We start from the raw sequence: 18,753 nt of genomic DNA, 5'->3' as shown, positions 1-18,753 counted from the left end.
TAACTTAATATATTTCCAGCACTGAAAAAAACATAAGTATATACCAGAATATTAATTGTCCTGACAATTAATATTAATTAATCCTGAGAAGATTTTTAACACAAGGAGTCAAACCTTGCAGAACTTTGTGAGTTTAATCTATACAAATTGAAAAAACTGAGTCTTCATAAAGAGCTTCTTTCAAGTGTACTATTACTCATTATATTAATAATGGTGAGGATTTCAGTCCTCACCATTGCCTATCTCAAATTTAAACTTGAATGCTAAAGTAATTCATGACCCAGTGGGCCACAGTAAGCACTGAGTTAGGTGAGTTTGTTTTGACTGAACAACTGTGCTGGTATTCTTGCTGTGCCAGTCTCTTGCAGTGGGCTGGTACTGTTGCAGCTTTGGCCAGACAGGAGACTAGCATAAACTACTTTTCAATTTGTTTTGGGGAATAGTGGATGAGAAAGAAAGACAGACCAGAATATATTAATGCCTCTCTCATGCAGCATTAATAGGTGTTTCTTTGTAATGTTCCAGGAGGTGCTAGAGCTTGCTTTCTCGATATTGTATGACTCAAGCGGCCAGTTGAATTTCATTGCTCCAGACAAACATGAGGTAAGTCATGTTCAGAGTACAGAAATTTATTTGAAGTTATCTTAGTTGCTTTAAGGCACCAGATGGCTTTGTAAGAACATAAGAATGGGCATCATGGCCCAGGGTGTAGGTCCATCTAAATCAGCATCATGTCTCAAACTGACATTCAAGGGATTAGTATAGGAACAAGACCTTCTGTAATTTTCTTGCGTATCTGAGCCACAGAAGAAACATGTTTTGTATTCCTGCATCACAGAGCACATGAAGCTCCAAATTACAGACCAGTATTTTGAAGCTGTCCTGAAATATAAGCCATAAGAAAGAGAAGAGAGCTTGGGCAGACCTTGAAGTTCTGCAGATCTCTCTCACCGTTTCTGATTTCTTGTGGTCTGCTGTACTTTAGACACTAGAGAATTTTGCTGTGTGAACTTTCAACAGTGAGAATTTGTACAGCCAAGCTTTCAAAGAATCACTCCCAGCCTCATTTCATTTTGACAATGCTAGCACAATCAGGGGTGGTTATACCATCACTGGGTCTCAATTTTTTTTCTCAAAAAAATTTCAAGTAAAGATTTAGCAGAATACACTACATTTTAAAAAAATCCTTCTTGTTTCTAAAGCAAGAAGAGTTGTGTTCCATTTGCACACTTTTTATAGGTATCACATTTGGTCTCAGTTCAGGACACTGGGCTAAAATGATGAACTACAGAAGATTTAAACTGCATTATACTGTAGCATTTAAAAAGTGTATGAAATTATTTTACAAGTGAAGTATATTAGTTATGCTACTTCAACATTTGTTGTTCTGGACTAAAACCTTCAACTAAATGTTAATTTTAGGAGAGGAGATACAGTTATGCCGTTGGGTCTTTCTGTGGATTAATACTGGTGTTATTTTCAAGAATGTTCATTCCAGAGAAGTATTTGTGGGTCAGTTTTTGAGTAAGAGAAAGGACCAGCAGTATCCCAGGCACAATGTGCCACTAGAGCTGTAGTTCTAAGCAGCACATGGTTGTCTTCATCCTCTGAACTGAACATAGGTTCAGTGATTTCTGATATAAACTCTCCAGAAACTGAATTCTAGACTGTTTCAGCTCAGAAATGCAAATGGTCATGAAAACTAACAATTTTTTCAGCCACTCTATCTCAAGTATAGCCTATAGCTACAAGTGCATTTTAATGGTCCGAATGTTCAAAAGCTGCTACTGCATCCCACTGACAGGCAGTAGCAGTGAGATGCACTAACCCAATTGCTCATGATTGCGTTAACACACCTTTTATCTTCATTTCTCTTTTTGGTATTGTGCAGCTTCTTTGAAACAAAATTAATATGTTCAAAAAAATGGCCGGAGGCAACAGTCTCTGCTGCCACTTGACAGTTCTCAAATGAAGGTTTTTAAAAGGACATCTCATTTCCTCTGTATTTTTCCATGGCCTGCAGAAGACTGAATTGTGATTAAAGTAGAAAGTACAAGTGTTCAGAGGAAGCACCCCCATGGAAAGGCGAGTAGCATGTTGTGAAGCCCGTGACTCTTCAGCAAAGTAGTTGGGGTGCCTTTTGATAGAAGTGCTAGTTCAGCAGCATTGTCAGTTTGGGAGATTTGGTGGTGACATCTCAAGATTCTGAAAGCTTTGTGTGAAGCACCAGGAATGATGTCGGTACGTGACAATTTCAGGTCAGACTTGCAGGGCTTTTTTTAAGTACTTGTGCAGCCCTCGTGATTGTAGAGTGAGGTTGAAACGTGGGAGTTGAGTGTGTCCTAAAAAGAAAAACTGAACGAGGCTCATAGGATAATTCTGGCTGCAAGGAACCTTGAAGGTGTCCCGAGTCCAACCTCCTGCTCAAAGCAGGTCAGCAATGAGCTCAGACCAGGTTGCTCAGGGGCTGCATCCAAATGGATGAAGCCAGTGAAACATTTTCAGCTCTTATCTCCCAAGGTAATTCTTTGATAAAATCTCATTACTGAACCAGAATCATTGAGATTTGGACCCCATTCTAGCACACTTAAGTTTGTCAATTCCCTTAGCCATCTGTTGGAGCTTACTGCTAGCCAGGGGATTCAGTACTATGAGATCACTCCATTGTATTTGTTTTTCATTTAAATACTAATAACCGGTTTCAACTACACAGCAAAAAAGGTGGATTAATCTTATCCATGATTTTTGACAGAGAAACTGATGAGAGAGGCCATAATTAGGTTTCATTGGAGTTTTATGAAAATGAATCTCATAAATTAATTTTTCAGTGGCTCTTAGTCTCTTTTGCATATTAAAAAAGAAAAAAAGCTTCTGAATGAATGCCTCTGTTTTTCCACCATCTCATTAGGATGTCTCTCTGCTCAACATGTGCAGGAGTTTAATTAGGTGCATTTGCCAATATGGAGATTAGAGAGGAAGCCCCTTTTCCAGGCCATTGCACTCATCAGAATTGTGGCCAGAATTTGGTTTCTGTGGGCCCTGAATGAGTTAGATCTGGAAGAGGAGAGAATTGCAGTTCTGCTTTCTGGCTCTCTGGGATTCCTCCCCAGAGGAAGAGCTGGCCGCACTCACTGCGCAGGTGATGCACGATTTACGTCAGGGGCTGCATCTGTTGAAAAGATTCTCTGATCTCCTGTAACCTGAGCAGAGCCTTTTGCTTTTCTGCTCCTTTCTTTGTAATGAATTCAGGGAAAACTCTCCCAAAGAAAGATTTCAAGTAAATCATAAAAGATTACAGTCTGTTCAAATATAATTATTTTTCTAGAATATCTTTCTTTTCCTGATATTCTGCGTACACTCCAAAAAAATTGCATGCCTTAAAGTCTTCAGCGGTGCACTTTGACAGCCTAGAATAGGCAGGCTAAGTTGTTTATTTAGCACTTGTCAGCAGGACAACCTGAACTCTAAAGCCTCTTCTGTTTAGCTATCTCATATTAAAGCTGTGGCCTGGCTTGCCTACACCCTGGGTGAAAAAGCTCCCTCTGCTACTGTTTTGTTACTGGTTTAAGTGGGTTGGATTTCACTTCAGATGCTGAAGTGTGCTAACCCATTCTATTTTTGAAATATGCCCTTTTTCTGGATGAAGAAGGGGGCTTCTCTCTCTTCCTTAAAAATAATCCTCATTTCTGCTGTGGGATGAAGTCAACCATGGCTATCTTTAAACTCGGCGGCATGGTGAAGAAAATGGTCAGCTAAATTTAAAAACCTTTTTTTTTGGCATGAAATCCAGCAGAAGTATTTGTAAGATAAAAATGCAGTTACAGTTGATTTAATTTTTCTCTCACAAACTAGGACACAAGTTCATGATTGAAATCTTTATTTTTAGATGACAGCATTTGAGTACTTTTGTTCATAGTTGAATAAATGGCTTGTAGTAATAAATGAAAGTGACTTATTCAATAGAAGTTGACTCTAGATCACCAATCTCCCTTGAATTTGTTGCTGATTTTAAATGGTTATTCAGCCCACGTTTATCACAAGCTGTCAGCTGTTGAGAAAGATGGCATCTCCTGTTAGGAAAAAGCGAACAGTAAGGAAAAGGTTTTAGAGGCCAGTTCAGCATTTGCAGCATTTAGTATTACAACCAAGCAGTTTGGCATTTAATTTTCATGAAGGACATAGCATTAACTATATAGTTTTCACAATATTTTGTGTAAAATAGTGGTAAAGTAGGCATAGATATGTGAGGCTATCAATTGTAACAACTTCATGCATAGGAAACCAAACAATGATAAAAACAGTACAGGATTTTTTATACAAAGAGTCAAGAAGGATTTGGGGTTGGGATTTAGTTCACCTAATTTAACTGTCTTGGAATTAAAAGTTTAGTTAGTGTAAGATAATCAGGATTTTTTAATAGGCACTGGGGAAGGAGAGTGAGAGGAGTGAAGGAGATTTCTCCAGAGGATTATTGTCCTAAGTTATTGTTTCCTTCTCCAATAATTGCAGAAGAACATTCAATAAGAAGTTTGGAGGAGATTTCAAATTGTCAAAATAAATACTGTAATTTCTTCCCATTTTATGGATTTTTTTTTTCCATTTTCTGAGCAGCTCAGTGAAAGCCTTCTTCATGATATGAACTGATAAAATGCATCAACCTAATTTTATGTCTCTTTTTAAGTCCCCATGGGAGCAGTAACTGTAGAGGACCAGACCAGAGAAGGAGTTTGTGTATGGAAAGTCTATTAATGACAGTTTTTATCCTTTTCCTGTGCAGTACTGTGTATGGACCGATGGTTTGAACGCCCTCCTTGGGAAGGATATGTTGAGTGACCTAACGCGGAACGACCTAGACACGCTGCTCAGCATGGAGATAAAGCTACGCCTCCTTGACTTGGAAAATATACAGATCCCAGATGCTCCCCCACCTATCCCAAAGGAGCCCAGCAACTACGACTTTGTTTATGACTGTAACTGAGACAGTCACTGAAACTTGCTCTGAAACTGGAAATACATTATAACTGGAGAGATATTAAAAAAAAAAAAAAAAAAGAGTGTGAGGAAAAAAAGAAACCCACTTTTGCACCTTGGATTTTGGCTTTGGGGAGGGATGTAGAAACACTTGCATTCCTCCCTGTTCCCTGCATCCCTTCCTTCCCCATTCCTTCCCATCTTCCCCATTGCTCATCCAAATCCACATTGCTTTAATTAACTTGTAATTGCGGGCCATTGGCCTTGCTTAAGGCAAAGACTGCCACTAAGAAGCACCCTCCTGAGGACTTTTTTTACATTTTTAATACTGGAATAGACATTCTTAACTAAAGGACGTTGTTATCAAACTGCATGCCTGTGAAACCCACCTGGCAGGGCAGAGGCTTTAACTGGAAGGAGGAGGGAGGTAGGGAGCACAAGCAGCTACTGTAAGCAGAAGATTTCCCCAGACACTCACAAGAGCCTGCTCACCACCGAATCCAATGAGATGATGAAATTCGTTAACTGCTTCCCAGTGCTTGCACCATCCGTCACTGTCATTATTCTCTCCACCGTCATCTCAACTCCTGCCTCCAGCCTTCACCCAACTGATCGGCTCCCAGAATGGAAAGTCTGCAGGTTTTTGCTGTACCATACGCTGCAATGCTGCAACAGCTTTTAACTTCTTTTCCTCCCAGCTCTTACAATAGCCCCACACTAGCAGATCACTCGCACAAACCGTATACGAAGCCACTAGTGTGTCCCATTTCCTGTAGCATTCCCTAAGCCTCAGTTGCCTCTGAAATTGGCTTGTTGCTATTTGAAGTGATTTTCATTTCCTTGGTCCAAAGTACGACAGTAATTTTCACAAATTAATTACAACTGCCAAGCATCCAGGTTTACATTGTTGTCATTGCTACAGTGTTAGAAATTTGCAAGGGATTTTTTTTGTACGGGTTCTAATTTTTTTATTTTATTTTGCCAAACAAATATATTTAATGAAAACTAATTTCATTGTGAGTACTTTTGGGGAACAATATTTTTACTTAATTTCCATTAGGAACATTTGCCCTGAAGGGAAGAACCACCATTCCCTTCAACTTCACTGTTGAATAAAAATCTGAGTTGTGATGATTCTTGGAACTTTGTTTTTCTTCTGAACTTCTCTTTTATTCCTTATGATTCCTAGCAATCCTGAACTATTTGGTAAAGAGAGGAATGAGAAGACCTTTCTTATCTGCCTCTGATTTAACTTACTTGTTTGCTAGTGGTAACAAAAGGATGAAATGCATCCAGAGATCTCCATTGCCATGGTTACATGAGCCTTCCTGTGAGAAGAGCCCTTGTGAAAACCAAAATCCCAGCATACTGATGTGCTCACGGTCAGTTCAAGGCTGCTGCCTTTCCTGTGTTTGCTGGTGCAACTGTTTTCCTGTATTCCCATTTTCTCCATCGAGAATGTTTATGGCTACAGCAGATTGGTGTTAAGAAGGTTTGAGCTTTGCAGGATGGATTCCTTTCATCCTCATGTTTTTCTAGGTATTTCACTGAGTTCAATTGCAAAAGTCTGAGTCTAGAGGAACCTGCCAGCTCTTTCCCTCCCACTGCACATGCTAAAGACAGATGCTTATCAGTGCAAGTTTCTCTCCTGCTCAGACACAGCTGAAAAAGACAGTGAAGGGGTTTTATCAGAGCTCATGCTAGTGAGAACTCCAGAAGGTGGTTCCAGTTCTGACAGTCAGAAGTTCTCAACTAAGGTGACCTTTGTTCCATCCAGATGGCTCTGGGGAAAACATCCTGCCTGCCTCACACCATTGTATGAATGACAGCATCAAAATCCTAAGAAAGGTGCCCTCCTGAAGCTGTGTTTGCAGTATTTTATGAATGCCTTAATGTAACAGAAGTTGGTTTTGGTGGTAATGGATGACCAAGTAAGTTAATAAGAGAGACTGAGTTCAGCTCTGCAGGGAGAAGTTATGGTGAAGTGTGGCCTGAGAAAAGGTTCAGTCTTAATGAGAACAGAGATGTACAACATGAGTTGTGTGAGTTTGAGATGGTTTATGTTCCAGAGCTTTGTCAGACTATAGCAAAGGTAGTCATGGTCAGGAAATTGTGGAAACAAAGGCATTGCCTGCCACAGGGCATTTTTAAGGGGTCCCAGGGGCAAGGGATGGAGGTTTACATGCTGATGCTGCCTCTTGCCTTCATGCAGATAAAACTTGGAGCAGCCTGGAGAGCCTAAGTTGTTTTGATTTCCCTGACCCAGCTGGATTTGCTTTTTACTTAGAGATTTCAGACTTGGTGCTTCAGATGGGTATTGCTTTGCTGGCAGAGAAAACACCTTTCACTCCTAAGCTGTAAGAGCCAAACACACTGCCGAGCTCACTCCAATGCTGTGGTCTTAGCAAGCAGGCATCTGCATGACAATGAGAGAGGAGCAAACAAAACCCCTCCTCCAGGGGACAACTTGAGCGGGAGATAAAGGTTAGACTTGCCTCCTCCACAAAGGTGAGTGCACCTATTTCTACCCCAAGAGCCCAGGGGAGGTGTGGGAGGAGAGCTGGCAATCCAGCCCTCTGTTTTTACCAACAGTTCGTGCCCATCCACATGACACTGAGGCACATCAGCACCACTCAGGCAGCCTGGGGCTCTTGAGCATGAATGGCTGGGACCCTTCTTTCACAGCAGGAGAAAGCCCATGACCCTCTGTCCTGCTCTGGGACCCCACAGGGTGGGTGCAGCCTGAGCAGGGGGCTCCAGGTCAGGATGGATAGCACAGCACTGCTGCCTGGCTCTGTCTCAGTGCTTCCTGCAGCCCCGCTTTGCAGGATCCCCAGCTCCCCACATGGCCTGTCTCTTTGTATGGGTTATGCACAGTGTGGGATGGTCACATGAGCAGGAATGCTAAATTTGTATCCACCACCCTGCCATAAGAAAGCAGAGGCTCAAGAGATGCGTTGGCGTAATAGCCCTTCCAGCTATTTTAGCAGAACTCCCACAGCAACCTGAAAGGCTGTGGTGCAAAGAAGAATCCTGCCTTCGGTTTCTAGAGCTGTCATGCAGGCTTGCTTTGTCATTATGAAATTTAAAACAAAACAAAAGTTAAATGATGAAGAAATATCCCACTGCTTCCCATTCTTTCAAAAAAAAAAGAAATTGAGAATGAAAATGGCAAATTCATTTGCTCATGCTGTTGTGTTCCGGAAAAGCTTTTAAATCTTCACATTCAAGGAGATGCAGTAGAAAAAAGAACTGCTATTGAAGTTTCTTGTATAATTTCAAAACATTAAGTGGGTAATTGCTTGTGAAAGCCATAAAGGGGAGAGAGAACAAAAAAAAAAAAAAAAATCAGTCTAATTTTAGCTCCTGTTTTGGAAATGACTTTGCTTTTGAAAGTTAATATATTCTTTTACCAGAAAACTTGAATCAAGTATCTTCTTAAGTCAACTGCTTGCTCTACTTGTAAGGACAAGAGCAGCAATTCTAAGTAATCCTGTACAAAGCAAGCTATGTGTCAGAGAAACAGGGCTTTTATTACATTTTTCAGAAGCAGTTCTTTTTTCAGTATGGAGAACTCTTTCATTAAACCTTACATGAAGAAATAACATCCTCATGCCAAGAGGCAGGTAGGTGCTGACTCTCTTGGATTACGAAATGACAGTGCAAGATCCTGATTACTTCATTTGTGAAATCCTCTTGTGTCTTCATGCCCTACCCAGAATTGCATTTTTCTCGCCTTGCCTGCTTGTCATCAATGTCACATCAATGAGAATGTGAAGGCTTGCTTGGAAACCTGGTGGGATCCAGTGCCCAAAACAAATCTCTGTCTTCTCTGGCAGACAGCTGAGCTGCAAGGGAGCCCTGCATCCCCTTAGCAACCCTGTAGGCCACCAGCTGCAATGCCACAGCCTCTGGCCAGCTCTCAGAAGAGGGAGGGATGAAAGAAGAAAAGAAACACAGTCCTGTCAGGAGAAGATGGAGAGAGGACCATGGGTATGAAATGCACCTGAATGCTCTTTGGTTGTTTCTTGTTAACATTGGACTCAGTGATCAGAGGTGCTTCCGATGCATCCATCTCTATAGTGATTCATGCTGCTAATCCTGAGCAATAACCAGCAAGGAAGATGTTGGGAGCAGGACACTCTTGTACTGCCAGGTCCCCCACTTCTCTCTTTTGTTGCTGCTTCTAACAAGTAAATGGAATTAGCTTCACTGTCATGTGAAAGTCATTCTTCTAAGAAGCATAACAAGATTAGTGTGAGATTTTACTCCCTTCTTGCTCCATTCTTCTTCAGAGTTTAAAAATACAATAAATCCAGCCCTTACTGACCTGGGGATATCTTAGCTGTCTGGAATAATAAGTGTATGACAGCCTTAGAGCACACAGAGGCAGGTAAAGGTAAAATTCCTGCACTCTGGAAGACATTCCTAGGACAGAGTTTTTGTCACACTGCTGGCTGAGCTGTCATTGCTTTCCCCGCAGCTGGATAAATCAGGATGAGACTTGCTTAGTGCTCCCTCCCTAGATGATAATTATATTTGAATATTAAACATCCACATGGCTTAAGCAAATTCCCTGATTAACAAAGCACTTATCTATGCAGCAAAAGACGCTTGATTTCAGTTTGATAAACAGGCACCTAAATTTAGGTGAGTGCTCATGGACCAGGTTAGATCAGGGCCTGTGTGAGCAGGAAGGCAATTTTACCTGTTACTGAGATTTTGCTACATGCTCAGAGGCTATGCAAATAATGACTTTTCTGTCTGATGTGTAATTGGATTGTGTACCTCTGGTCACTGCAAGAGGGTGAACAGGATGCTGTCTGATTATTCAGCATCACTCCAGCTGCTTCCTGCATCTTTGGGACTTAAAGTAGCAGTTAAAGAATTGAAATAGGAAACCTTTCCAGACGAAATAAGGCTGAAACTTCAGAGGAGAGTGGCATTAAAAGCACAAGTTTTTAGGGCAAAACTAGGCATAAAATGGATGTTGGGAGAGCCATGAATTTTGATAGTAAGATGATTTGAAAGTGGTGAGTCAAGGAGTGCTGTCATGCAGCAGCCTCCTTAGGGCAAGGTTAAAAAGTATGGGAGACCATTTCAAACTCATTTAGAGACATATTTACACTTTATTTTCTTTTCTTGCTGGGAGACCTTGCACATCATTGAGGAGCAGAGCTGTCTGGTGATGCCTAGTTTGCAGGGACACACATAGGGCAAAGGAAGCATCTCATAAGCCATCCCTCTCCAAGTAGAGAGGTTGGTGTTGGAAGCAGAAGAGTTTTCTGAACTGATGTGTTTTTTCAACAGAAAGTTTCTCAGTTTTACTGTAGGCACCTCAGTGGAGGTGCTATGTGGAGAACAGCAGCTGTTTTGGTTTTATACTCTCTTGGAAGAGCCAAACGAACTTCTTCATATTGGAAGGCTCTTGCAAACCCTCTCTCATCCTATTTGCCTCTTAGATGTTTCCTACAAGACTTATGGGACAGCCACAAAGCTGGGGAACCCAGTGCTGTGTGTTTCAAGTAGAAACTGCTGACCTGCAGTTTCAGCCCAGGGAGGGTATGGCCACAAGAGAGCAGTGCAGGTAGAGGAGGGGAGGGAAATGAGATACTTAATAAAATTTTGACAAGGAATGAGCCAAGGGCAAGCTTTCTTTCCTGTGACATTTAAGGATCTGTCTTGAATTACTTTATTTCAATTGTCATTAGAGGATTCTGCAGCCTGATTGAGTGCCAAAGTTAAATTTTCCCTTGATGAAACTTCATGAGTCTAATTTTAATCTTGTCAGCAACATGGTGTTCAGCTTAAACTGATTATGTTTTGGGATTCCTCTTGGTTATCATGAGGGAGAGGGCGGCTGGCTGTCTTTTGTTTAATAAGAAGGAGCATTTTTTCATGAGGTATGTCTGTATCTTCTTGGTTTCTCTTGGAATGCCTCAGGTTTAGTATCCCCTTCCCACCTACCTTCCCCAAGGGGCAAAGACACCCTGGAGATCTTTGCTGTCCCACCAGCAGGCCATGCACATGTGGGAGGCTGAGCCTGTGGGACTCCATTCCCTGCCAATTAACAAGCAGTTTGTATTGTCAGGATAGCTTTTGAAGAAGTCAGGAACAGCCATATAGGAATCTGACAGGCTTCAAGTTTTCTATATGTGCTTAAAATGAGGACAGTGAGGATGTGAGCCCGGAACATTGTGCAAAGCTGCTGACTGCTTGCATCTTTCCCAGAGGAAAATGGCTCATCCACAGGGTTTTCCCAGGGCACAGCTTCCTGCTTCCCCCCCCATCAAGCATCAGAAGTCTGGTGCACTTCAAAAGGCTTGGAGATGGGAGCAGAGAAACATGAGAAAGGTTTCTTTGCCAGGAGTATGACATTTAAAGAGCACCAGTAGAATTATTTTGAGTGTTTTTCACCCACACAGGTCCCCCTGCACATGTTTCTTCACTCACGATACCCTCTGTCAGTCTCTGACGTTTCTCAAAACCCTGGGTTTCCTGTTTCTGTCCCCAGTCTAGGGGGCATGCCTTACACGTGTCCATCCTTCCATTTATCCCAGATAGTCAAAGTGCAATCTAGCCAAGCTGGTTTTCACATAAACCTTCATCTCACACTCTCATGTCTTCATTCCAGCACAGGTCCATTAAAAACTGAGCCATTAAAATGGACTGGTGTGCAGGTGGCTTCTACAGCTTCTGATAAGGTTGTTTTCAGCCAGAGTTTTTTCCTTCATTGAGGATTTTTTCTGTGTCCTCAACAGAACCCTTCATAAAACCATTTCTGAGGCTGAGGCTTCTCATCAAATCTGGCAGTTCGCAGGTGGATGCACACACACAAACACGTGCACATGCACACAAAGGAGGCAAGTGCCTCAGTTCCCTTTCCCCAGGAAACAAGCCTGAAATTAGCTCATTTACAGCTTAGCAGTGTTGGATGCTCCAGGAGGCAGCACTGAGGTGAGAGGGGATGGAGAATATCAGAGCTGATGGCAGCTGGCAGTTTTGTGGGGCTGGATGAGGCAGGATGTGAGGAGAGGAGGTTGGAGCAACATGAATAAGCAGCCAGCTCCCTGCCAAAAATATTGTATATCTACATCCATGCTCAGGCAAGGGATAAGGTGAGGATAGCAACCTTATTTTAGATTTTTAATATTATTATTATTATTTTGAACCATGGCTATTATGCCTTGTGGAAGTGTCCTGTTTAGATGGGTGAGCTGCATCACTGTATTTTCATCACCTTGAGTCCACTGGAAGAAGCAGCACAGTGCCAGTGTGGGTCCTGCACCCAGCAGAAGGGCAAGGGGAACACTGGGGTAATGCTGGCCAGGAGAGAGGCAGTGGTTCTGCTGGAAAATGCCAGTGAAGGAAGACTTAACTCACACAAAAGCTGTGTGAATTTAGCTGAATCACTGATTAAGTAAGGAAAACTGAGAAGCTCAAGTGACTGAAATTTCCTGCTCAGCTGACTTTTGGATTGTCCCAGCTGGGTCATGGTTCTTCTGAAAAGAATTAGTGTTTCAGAGCCCTTTTTTATTTCTAAGATTTAAAGTTCCATAAAAAGTTGTAATCTAAACAAAATGTTAATTTTTATTTTTTTCACTTTTTATTAGAAGTTTTTATTTTTCCCCCCCCAGAAAAGAAGTCCAGCATCCTTGATACCCTCCTTTGATCAGAAATTCTTGCCTTTGTGCAGCTCCAGAACTTTCATGTCCAAACCTGCATGACACGTCCTGCTCGGCCTTGTAAATGATTCACAGCAGAAAGGTACACGTAACAGCTCCATCAATTCACACAGAATGAATGGCAGTATTTTCACCTAAATACATTTCTAATATGAAAACAGCAGTCCGAGCACCTGACTATTGTGGCATACACAGGACTTGCTGCTGCCATGAATCAAAGCTGTCTTTGTGGAGGGAAAAAGACAGGAAAGCAAGTAGCAATTGCCTTCATCGGTTTGGTTCGATTTTAATCAAACTCAAGTCACTTTTAAATTTCCAGAATTGAGGAGGCTACTCAGCAATGGGCTTCTGAAGACACATTCCTAAATTAAGCTAATTAGTCAAGTGACTGGCATGTATTCCTTCAAATCACCTTGTATGGAGGGAAAAAAAAAAAAAAAGTGTTGTGGATTTAATAAATTTGTTCATGCAGAGCAAAGAAATTAAATACAGCCAGCAGCAGCACTGTGGTCAGGCTGAACCTGGGCACAAATACCCTGCAGGCTGTCCTGTCTACCCCAGGATGGTCATCAATAGCCTGCCCTGCCAGGCGAGCCCTTGGCAGCAGGGAATTGTCACCTGCAGTTTTCTAGCTCTTTCCACTGCATATCTTCCTAGAGGTTTATACAATGACAGGCAAGCCTGTCAAGCAAGCAGGAGGTGTAGGGGGATCACTGCTCTCATTTCTCACATTTTGATGAATCTTGATAGACCCTTGATGCTGAGTTTTGTGTGGACTGAACAGGATGCTGCTACAGCACCTCTGCAGGGCCTTTCAGAACGAATCCTCCCAGTCAGAGGCACTTGCAGGTATTTTGGCACGATGCCTTGCTGGAGGGGTGCTCCAGAGGAGGCAGTCTCCACAGCTTTTCATCCTCTTCCCAGCACACAAATTCCTCCTTGATGGCTGAACAAAGTGGCTTTGCCTTCTGGGCAGCATCTCCAGGCACTTGATGGCTCCCCAGTGCTGCTGCTGAGTGGGGCAGCTGTCTAGGAAAGTCATCTTGTGCGAGCAAGCAGTTCCTGATGTTGCCAGCATCCCTATGGTGTGTGAGCCCTTCACACCCCATGCCAGGGGTTAGATTAAACGTGACTCCTCTGCACCCCATCACAGCTGAATGGGGCAGAAGCTGCACTTTCCACACTTCCTTGAAGAGAAGGAAGGCATGTCTGTAATTGCTTGGTTGGCCAAGTTCCTGATGGACTTAGTGGAACTGATGCCTAGAGAAGCTGACCTGGAACAGAGACTAGACAGAGTTAGAGGAATAAAGTAAGTATTTATTAAAAGGCCTTTCCAAGGATACACCTTGGGCAGTACAGGAGCCTGGCTGGCGTTCTGCTCGAGATGGACCCAGGCAGATGCAAGATGGACGACCAATGACAAGTGTTCATACTTTTATAAGTTTTGGTCCATTTATATACTGGGGTAAATTGTCCAATTACAGCTTCAGGGTATGAAGTCCCATCTTCCCAGTTTGCTCTCCTCAGTTAGCTGTTCTTTATACTTTTTTGGGCCTGAGGCTATAACGGTGCCCTTGGTTCTCAAGCTGGAAAAGGATTGTTTCGTCTAACTACCCTGTGAAGAGAACTTGCTAACACTTTGCATGAAGTTCACAGTTACACATTAAGGCAGTACAGAATCCAAAAAATGTGAAAGCTAAAACTTAAGGCATCACTACTGAGACCACCTTGTCTTACTAGCAGAAAATCAGGGCATCCAAAATGCTGTAGGAGCACAGATTTATAATCTGTATTGAAAAAGAAAAAAAAAATTATGGTATGGGGAGAAGAGAACTTTTAGGTGTTCCCCATTTATTTAAAAATGCATTTTGCAGCATCTTCAACATGTTAGTGAAGGCCCATTTCCACTGGTCTTCTTTACAGTTTTCCAGCATCTGAAGCCTACCACAGACTCCTGTGGGCAGCCATCCCTGTCTCCCAGGGATGTTTGGTAATGCTCTGTGTCTTTTTCCAGCACACGCTGTCTCTTTTTGGGAGATAGGTATGCTTATCTCCAAGAAAGGAACTGCATTAGTAAGGTAAGAGAGGATTGGGTTCTACCATTGCAATGAAGATAATTAATATTCATCTCTGAAAGACAGAGGTGGATGTGAGGTTGATAAAACTGGTGTGCAAGTCTGGAGCAACTGGTTCTGAATAACTCATGAAGAGGATCCTGGGATTTAGTAATGGCATTGGGAAATTTAATTTCTTGCATGAACCGCTCCCTGCAAACAGAGAATAAGGTCCCATCAATTCCCCCTGATATGAGCACAAAGAATAGCTCCCAGCAGTCTGTCACACTTGGGACAAATGCAGGATTAATATATTGTGGTTTGTGTTGGCCTGTGCCATGCCTTGCTCATTGTCGGACAAACCTCCAGGGGATGGGAATGTCTTCTTAATTAATTCTCTTAATTCAAGCACCTGTGACTGATTTATACTTAGTCTAGGGTCTGATCCTGCAGGGCAAGAGCTGACTCTGGTGAGGTGCACCACTTTCCAAATCCCCATCAGAGGGAAATTACTGGATTTTATGCTGAAACATAAGCAGCAATAGTATTTGGAAAACTTCTGCTGGCTTCTCCCCCAGTGTAGCTAAGACATGGCATTTGTTTCTCATTGGTGCTACAGACTCACAACTCAGCTAAAATTCACCTTCTAGGGATGTATGTGTGCTTGGTTTCATCCATGTGTGACAGCACAATCTGGAAGAAGAGGGGAGAAAATGGTGTCAGGAGGAGCAGGGGATTTTGCTGCTCAAGGAGGCAGGGGATGAATCATCCTTCTCACAGAGATGTGGTCTTTTGCCAAATGCTTCAGCTGGTCCCCACCAGCTCATTCAGCTTGGTGTGGTCTGTCCGCAGCTCTGCTGCAGTGTCCAGCCTGCTTCTAATGCAGGAAACAGTTTGTCCTGGGAACAATCCTAGCAAGTGCCCACTTCAAGGGCAGGTTGACATTATGGTCTCATTCCAGTCTTTCAGGAGGTACCACGGCATGGGGTTATACCTGGGAAGCTGTGGGGCCACGCAGTGACACACAAATGGAGCCAGCAGCCAAGGTTTGGTGGTCCCTGGACAAAGAGGTCAGTAGGTGTGATGGATATGCCATTCAATGGGTCACAACACCTTTCCCACTCACAGATGAATCACCAAAGAAATAAAAGTACTCAAACAATCGGGCAATATTTTAAAATGAATGGTTACAGTAAGTCCTTGTCCTGCAGGGATATTTTTCTTTAGTCACAGGGAAAAAGAATGTGCTGCTTTTTTTTTTTTTTTTTTCTTTCTTCCTTTCCCTGTAAATGTGATAGAAGAAATGTCTTTCCAGATAGGAATCTTTTCTGCCAGGATGTATCTCGTGTGTGTGCACGCACGCATGCGTACATGTGGAATTTTCCTTTGGAAAAAAACCAGACAGTAATTCTGCCTGTTTCACTGCCCATCTCTAAAAGCGATGAAATCAAATATTTATGTTATGGCAGGATTGCTCTGTGGTGTGTCCCAAGTGCTCCAAGCAGAAGTGAGCAGCTTTAAGGAATGATGAAAGTCTTAGCTACCTGTGTACCAGGAAAATGAATCATTTGGGTAAATATAGTACATGGCTTCTGTTGGAGAGGTTATTCTTTCTCAGAAATGCCTTATGAGAGAGCCACGATGCAAGGGGAAGCTCTAAACATGTGTGCTGCCAGATGGCTGGAATGGAAAGGCAGAAAACACCATTGAAAATGCTGAGGAGCCACCACTCATGCCCTGAAGGCCAAGGTTACCATCTGAATGACCACACTACGCCAAGAAGAGCAAAGTACAGAGTTAAGGTGAGAATGGAAAGATTCCATGACATACCAATTTTATAACCAGTGCCTATTAGCAAGCCAAATTTTAATAAAGTTTTGGGTCATGGTATCCCAGCTATTCAGTATTTTAAAATTTACCAGATCTTTCTGGGGGCATACGGATGGAAATCATGCTGGCTGTTCTTCCTATATAAGCAAATCCAAAATAGCACCTCAGACAGCCCATAATGGCCTGTGTCCTTCTTTATCTTGGCGAGAGGAAGGGACTGATTCATTTTTTACCTGGATTCTGTAATCTAACAGCATCAGATGAGCTTTTCTCACACCATCGTCCTGCCTTCCTATGGCCTGTTTGCTCCCCCTCTGCTCTGGGGGGATGGGGTGAAAACAAGACAGCCTGAATGACAGCTCAACAACAGGGTGTAGGAAACACCCACACAGCCCATATCTCTAGGGCAAGGGAATGCACCTCTGACTTTGTCTCCTGGTGTTCTCCTGGGAGCTACAGCTAAGTATGGAGGAACTGCTGTGGTACAAAGCATCCTCCCTCTTGCATCCTTGGTAGAATTGTTTGGCATCCTCTGAGGAAAACAGGCCCACAGTGCTAAGGGAGCCCTTTAATGAGGTGGGTCCTCCTCAGGGATGCTGGGGAGCACCAAGGATGCCATCCCTGGTGTTGTGTACTGGCAAAGCTGGGGTTTGGGAGCCCATGGAGCAGTTGGCACTCTTGGTGGGAACAAGTTCAAGTCCCTTTTCTGAAAACACAAGCAGATGCCTGATAAATATGGGCAGAGTGTTTTAGTTAAAAGTTACAGCTTACCTTCATCTGCAGTGACTGTAGTTATTTTTGCTAATCATCAAAAGAAACTGGATGTAGGATTAAAGCAAAGGAATGATCTAGACACATGAATTATGAATTTTGCATCATGAATTATTGCCTAAAATAGTGTGATGCACCAAATACATCTAGGGCAAGTGTTCTTTAGATTTGAAAGACTGGAAAGGACACCAGCTTCAGGGAAAAGAAATAGTTTCTTTCCTTATCCCAAAGGAAAAAAAGAAAAATCAGGGCAACTTTCCTTTATCTATTTGGCATCTAATAGTTTCTAAACTCTTTATACAAATTTTGCCGAGTGATGTTTTTGGGTCTTGGCTGCTCATCTTGAAAGGCTTCACTGGGATTTGATTTTTTTCAGGTCAGTGCTAATCATTTGCCAAAACCCATCTGTCATCAGGGAAATGGAGAACCAAAAACTGAGACAACAAAACCCAGATGGTAACTTTTGGGCAGGAGCACAATTCTCTGTGTCTTTTCTACCTCTTCTTACTTCCTCATTGCTAAATGGCAGAAACTTGCAATGTGGCATCATCAAAATTTCTTAACCAACTTTCATGGTTTCCACATCAGAGCTTTGGGGCAGGGGACTTCCTTTATGGAGGGCATTCGAGGAATCTGGCTACAGAGGGTGAAAAGGGGAAAGGGTTGAGTAGAAGAAAAACATTGGTGAGAGCTAGATACCCAGATCACTGGACAGCTGCATAAATAACTTTATTAGCTTGGCTCGAGGTCTAAGGCTTAAGCCCCACTTGGTGTTAACCACAGACTCACTGATGAGACATCTACTTATACTCTGTGACCCAATTCTGACCCAGCCCAAAAGAAACTTTGGTCTACTACCTTTCCAAGCTCCTAATACAAAATGAAATTCCCTGCCTTGCACATTATCTTTTATCTGGACATTTCCCAACACCAGTATCGCTGTATTGCTTGGAGGCAAGATTATTCAGGCTCCCTGCTGGGGATCTGCAGCATCTCTGCTGCACAGAGAGAAGCACACACAGAGACTGCAAAAAGAGCTGCTTCCAATATGCAAGGACTAGATTCAGGCATAGTCAGATATACAACTATTATAATTTCTCCTTCCTGAAAATCATTTCTTGGCATCTGATAGTTGCTGAAAGTGACTGCTTGCTTGTGTTAAATTCAGAGCCTGGAGATCTCCAGAACATACCTGTTCTCTGCTGTATGTGATGGGGATCTAGTGAAGAATGAGAGACTTGCTGCTTGTGCCTGTCTGCCACCTTTTTGTGAGACTGAGAGTGATGTGTTTGTTGTTTGATCCCCAAATGCATTTCCACTTACTCTTTCTTCCAGAAGTGATGAAGAGGTGCCCTTTTCCTTCAGGAGGTATAGTTTTGGGGGTGATGTTTACTCAGATATTTTAATTTTGAGAAAATACTCTAGTGAGGGAAGGAGTTTTA

The 18,753-nt window shown here is 42.6% G+C and overlaps 1 protein-coding gene across 6 annotated transcripts in view; it reads left to right on the top strand.

Moving 5' to 3' along the window:
• The window catches only part of ELMO1 (engulfment and cell motility 1), a 301,557-nt gene extending 295,443 nt beyond the window's left edge, over positions 1 to 6,114 (top strand). For 3 of the 6 annotated variants that reach the window (XM_015619184.3, XM_033511959.1, XM_015619190.2), the window contains 2 exons: positions 526 to 603; positions 4,778 to 6,114. In XM_015619184.3, the coding sequence (XP_015474670.1) occupies positions 526 to 603; positions 4,778 to 4,978 (279 nt within the window). In that variant the 3' untranslated portion in view covers positions 4,979 to 6,114. The remainder of the gene's footprint in view (positions 1 to 525; positions 604 to 4,777) is intronic. The other 3 variants (XM_015619185.3, XM_019005769.2, XM_015619186.2) reach the window with 1 other exon arrangement.
• The last annotated feature ends 12,639 nt before the right edge of the window (positions 6,115 to 18,753 follow it).

This window comes from Parus major, chromosome 2 (genome assembly GCF_001522545.3).
Source record: "Parus major isolate Abel chromosome 2, Parus_major1.1, whole genome shotgun sequence".
Classification (NCBI taxonomy): domain Eukaryota; kingdom Metazoa; phylum Chordata; class Aves; order Passeriformes; family Paridae; genus Parus; species Parus major.
The sequence above is the reverse complement of the archived record's forward strand: the minus strand, read 5'-3'. Positions and strand labels throughout refer to the sequence as shown.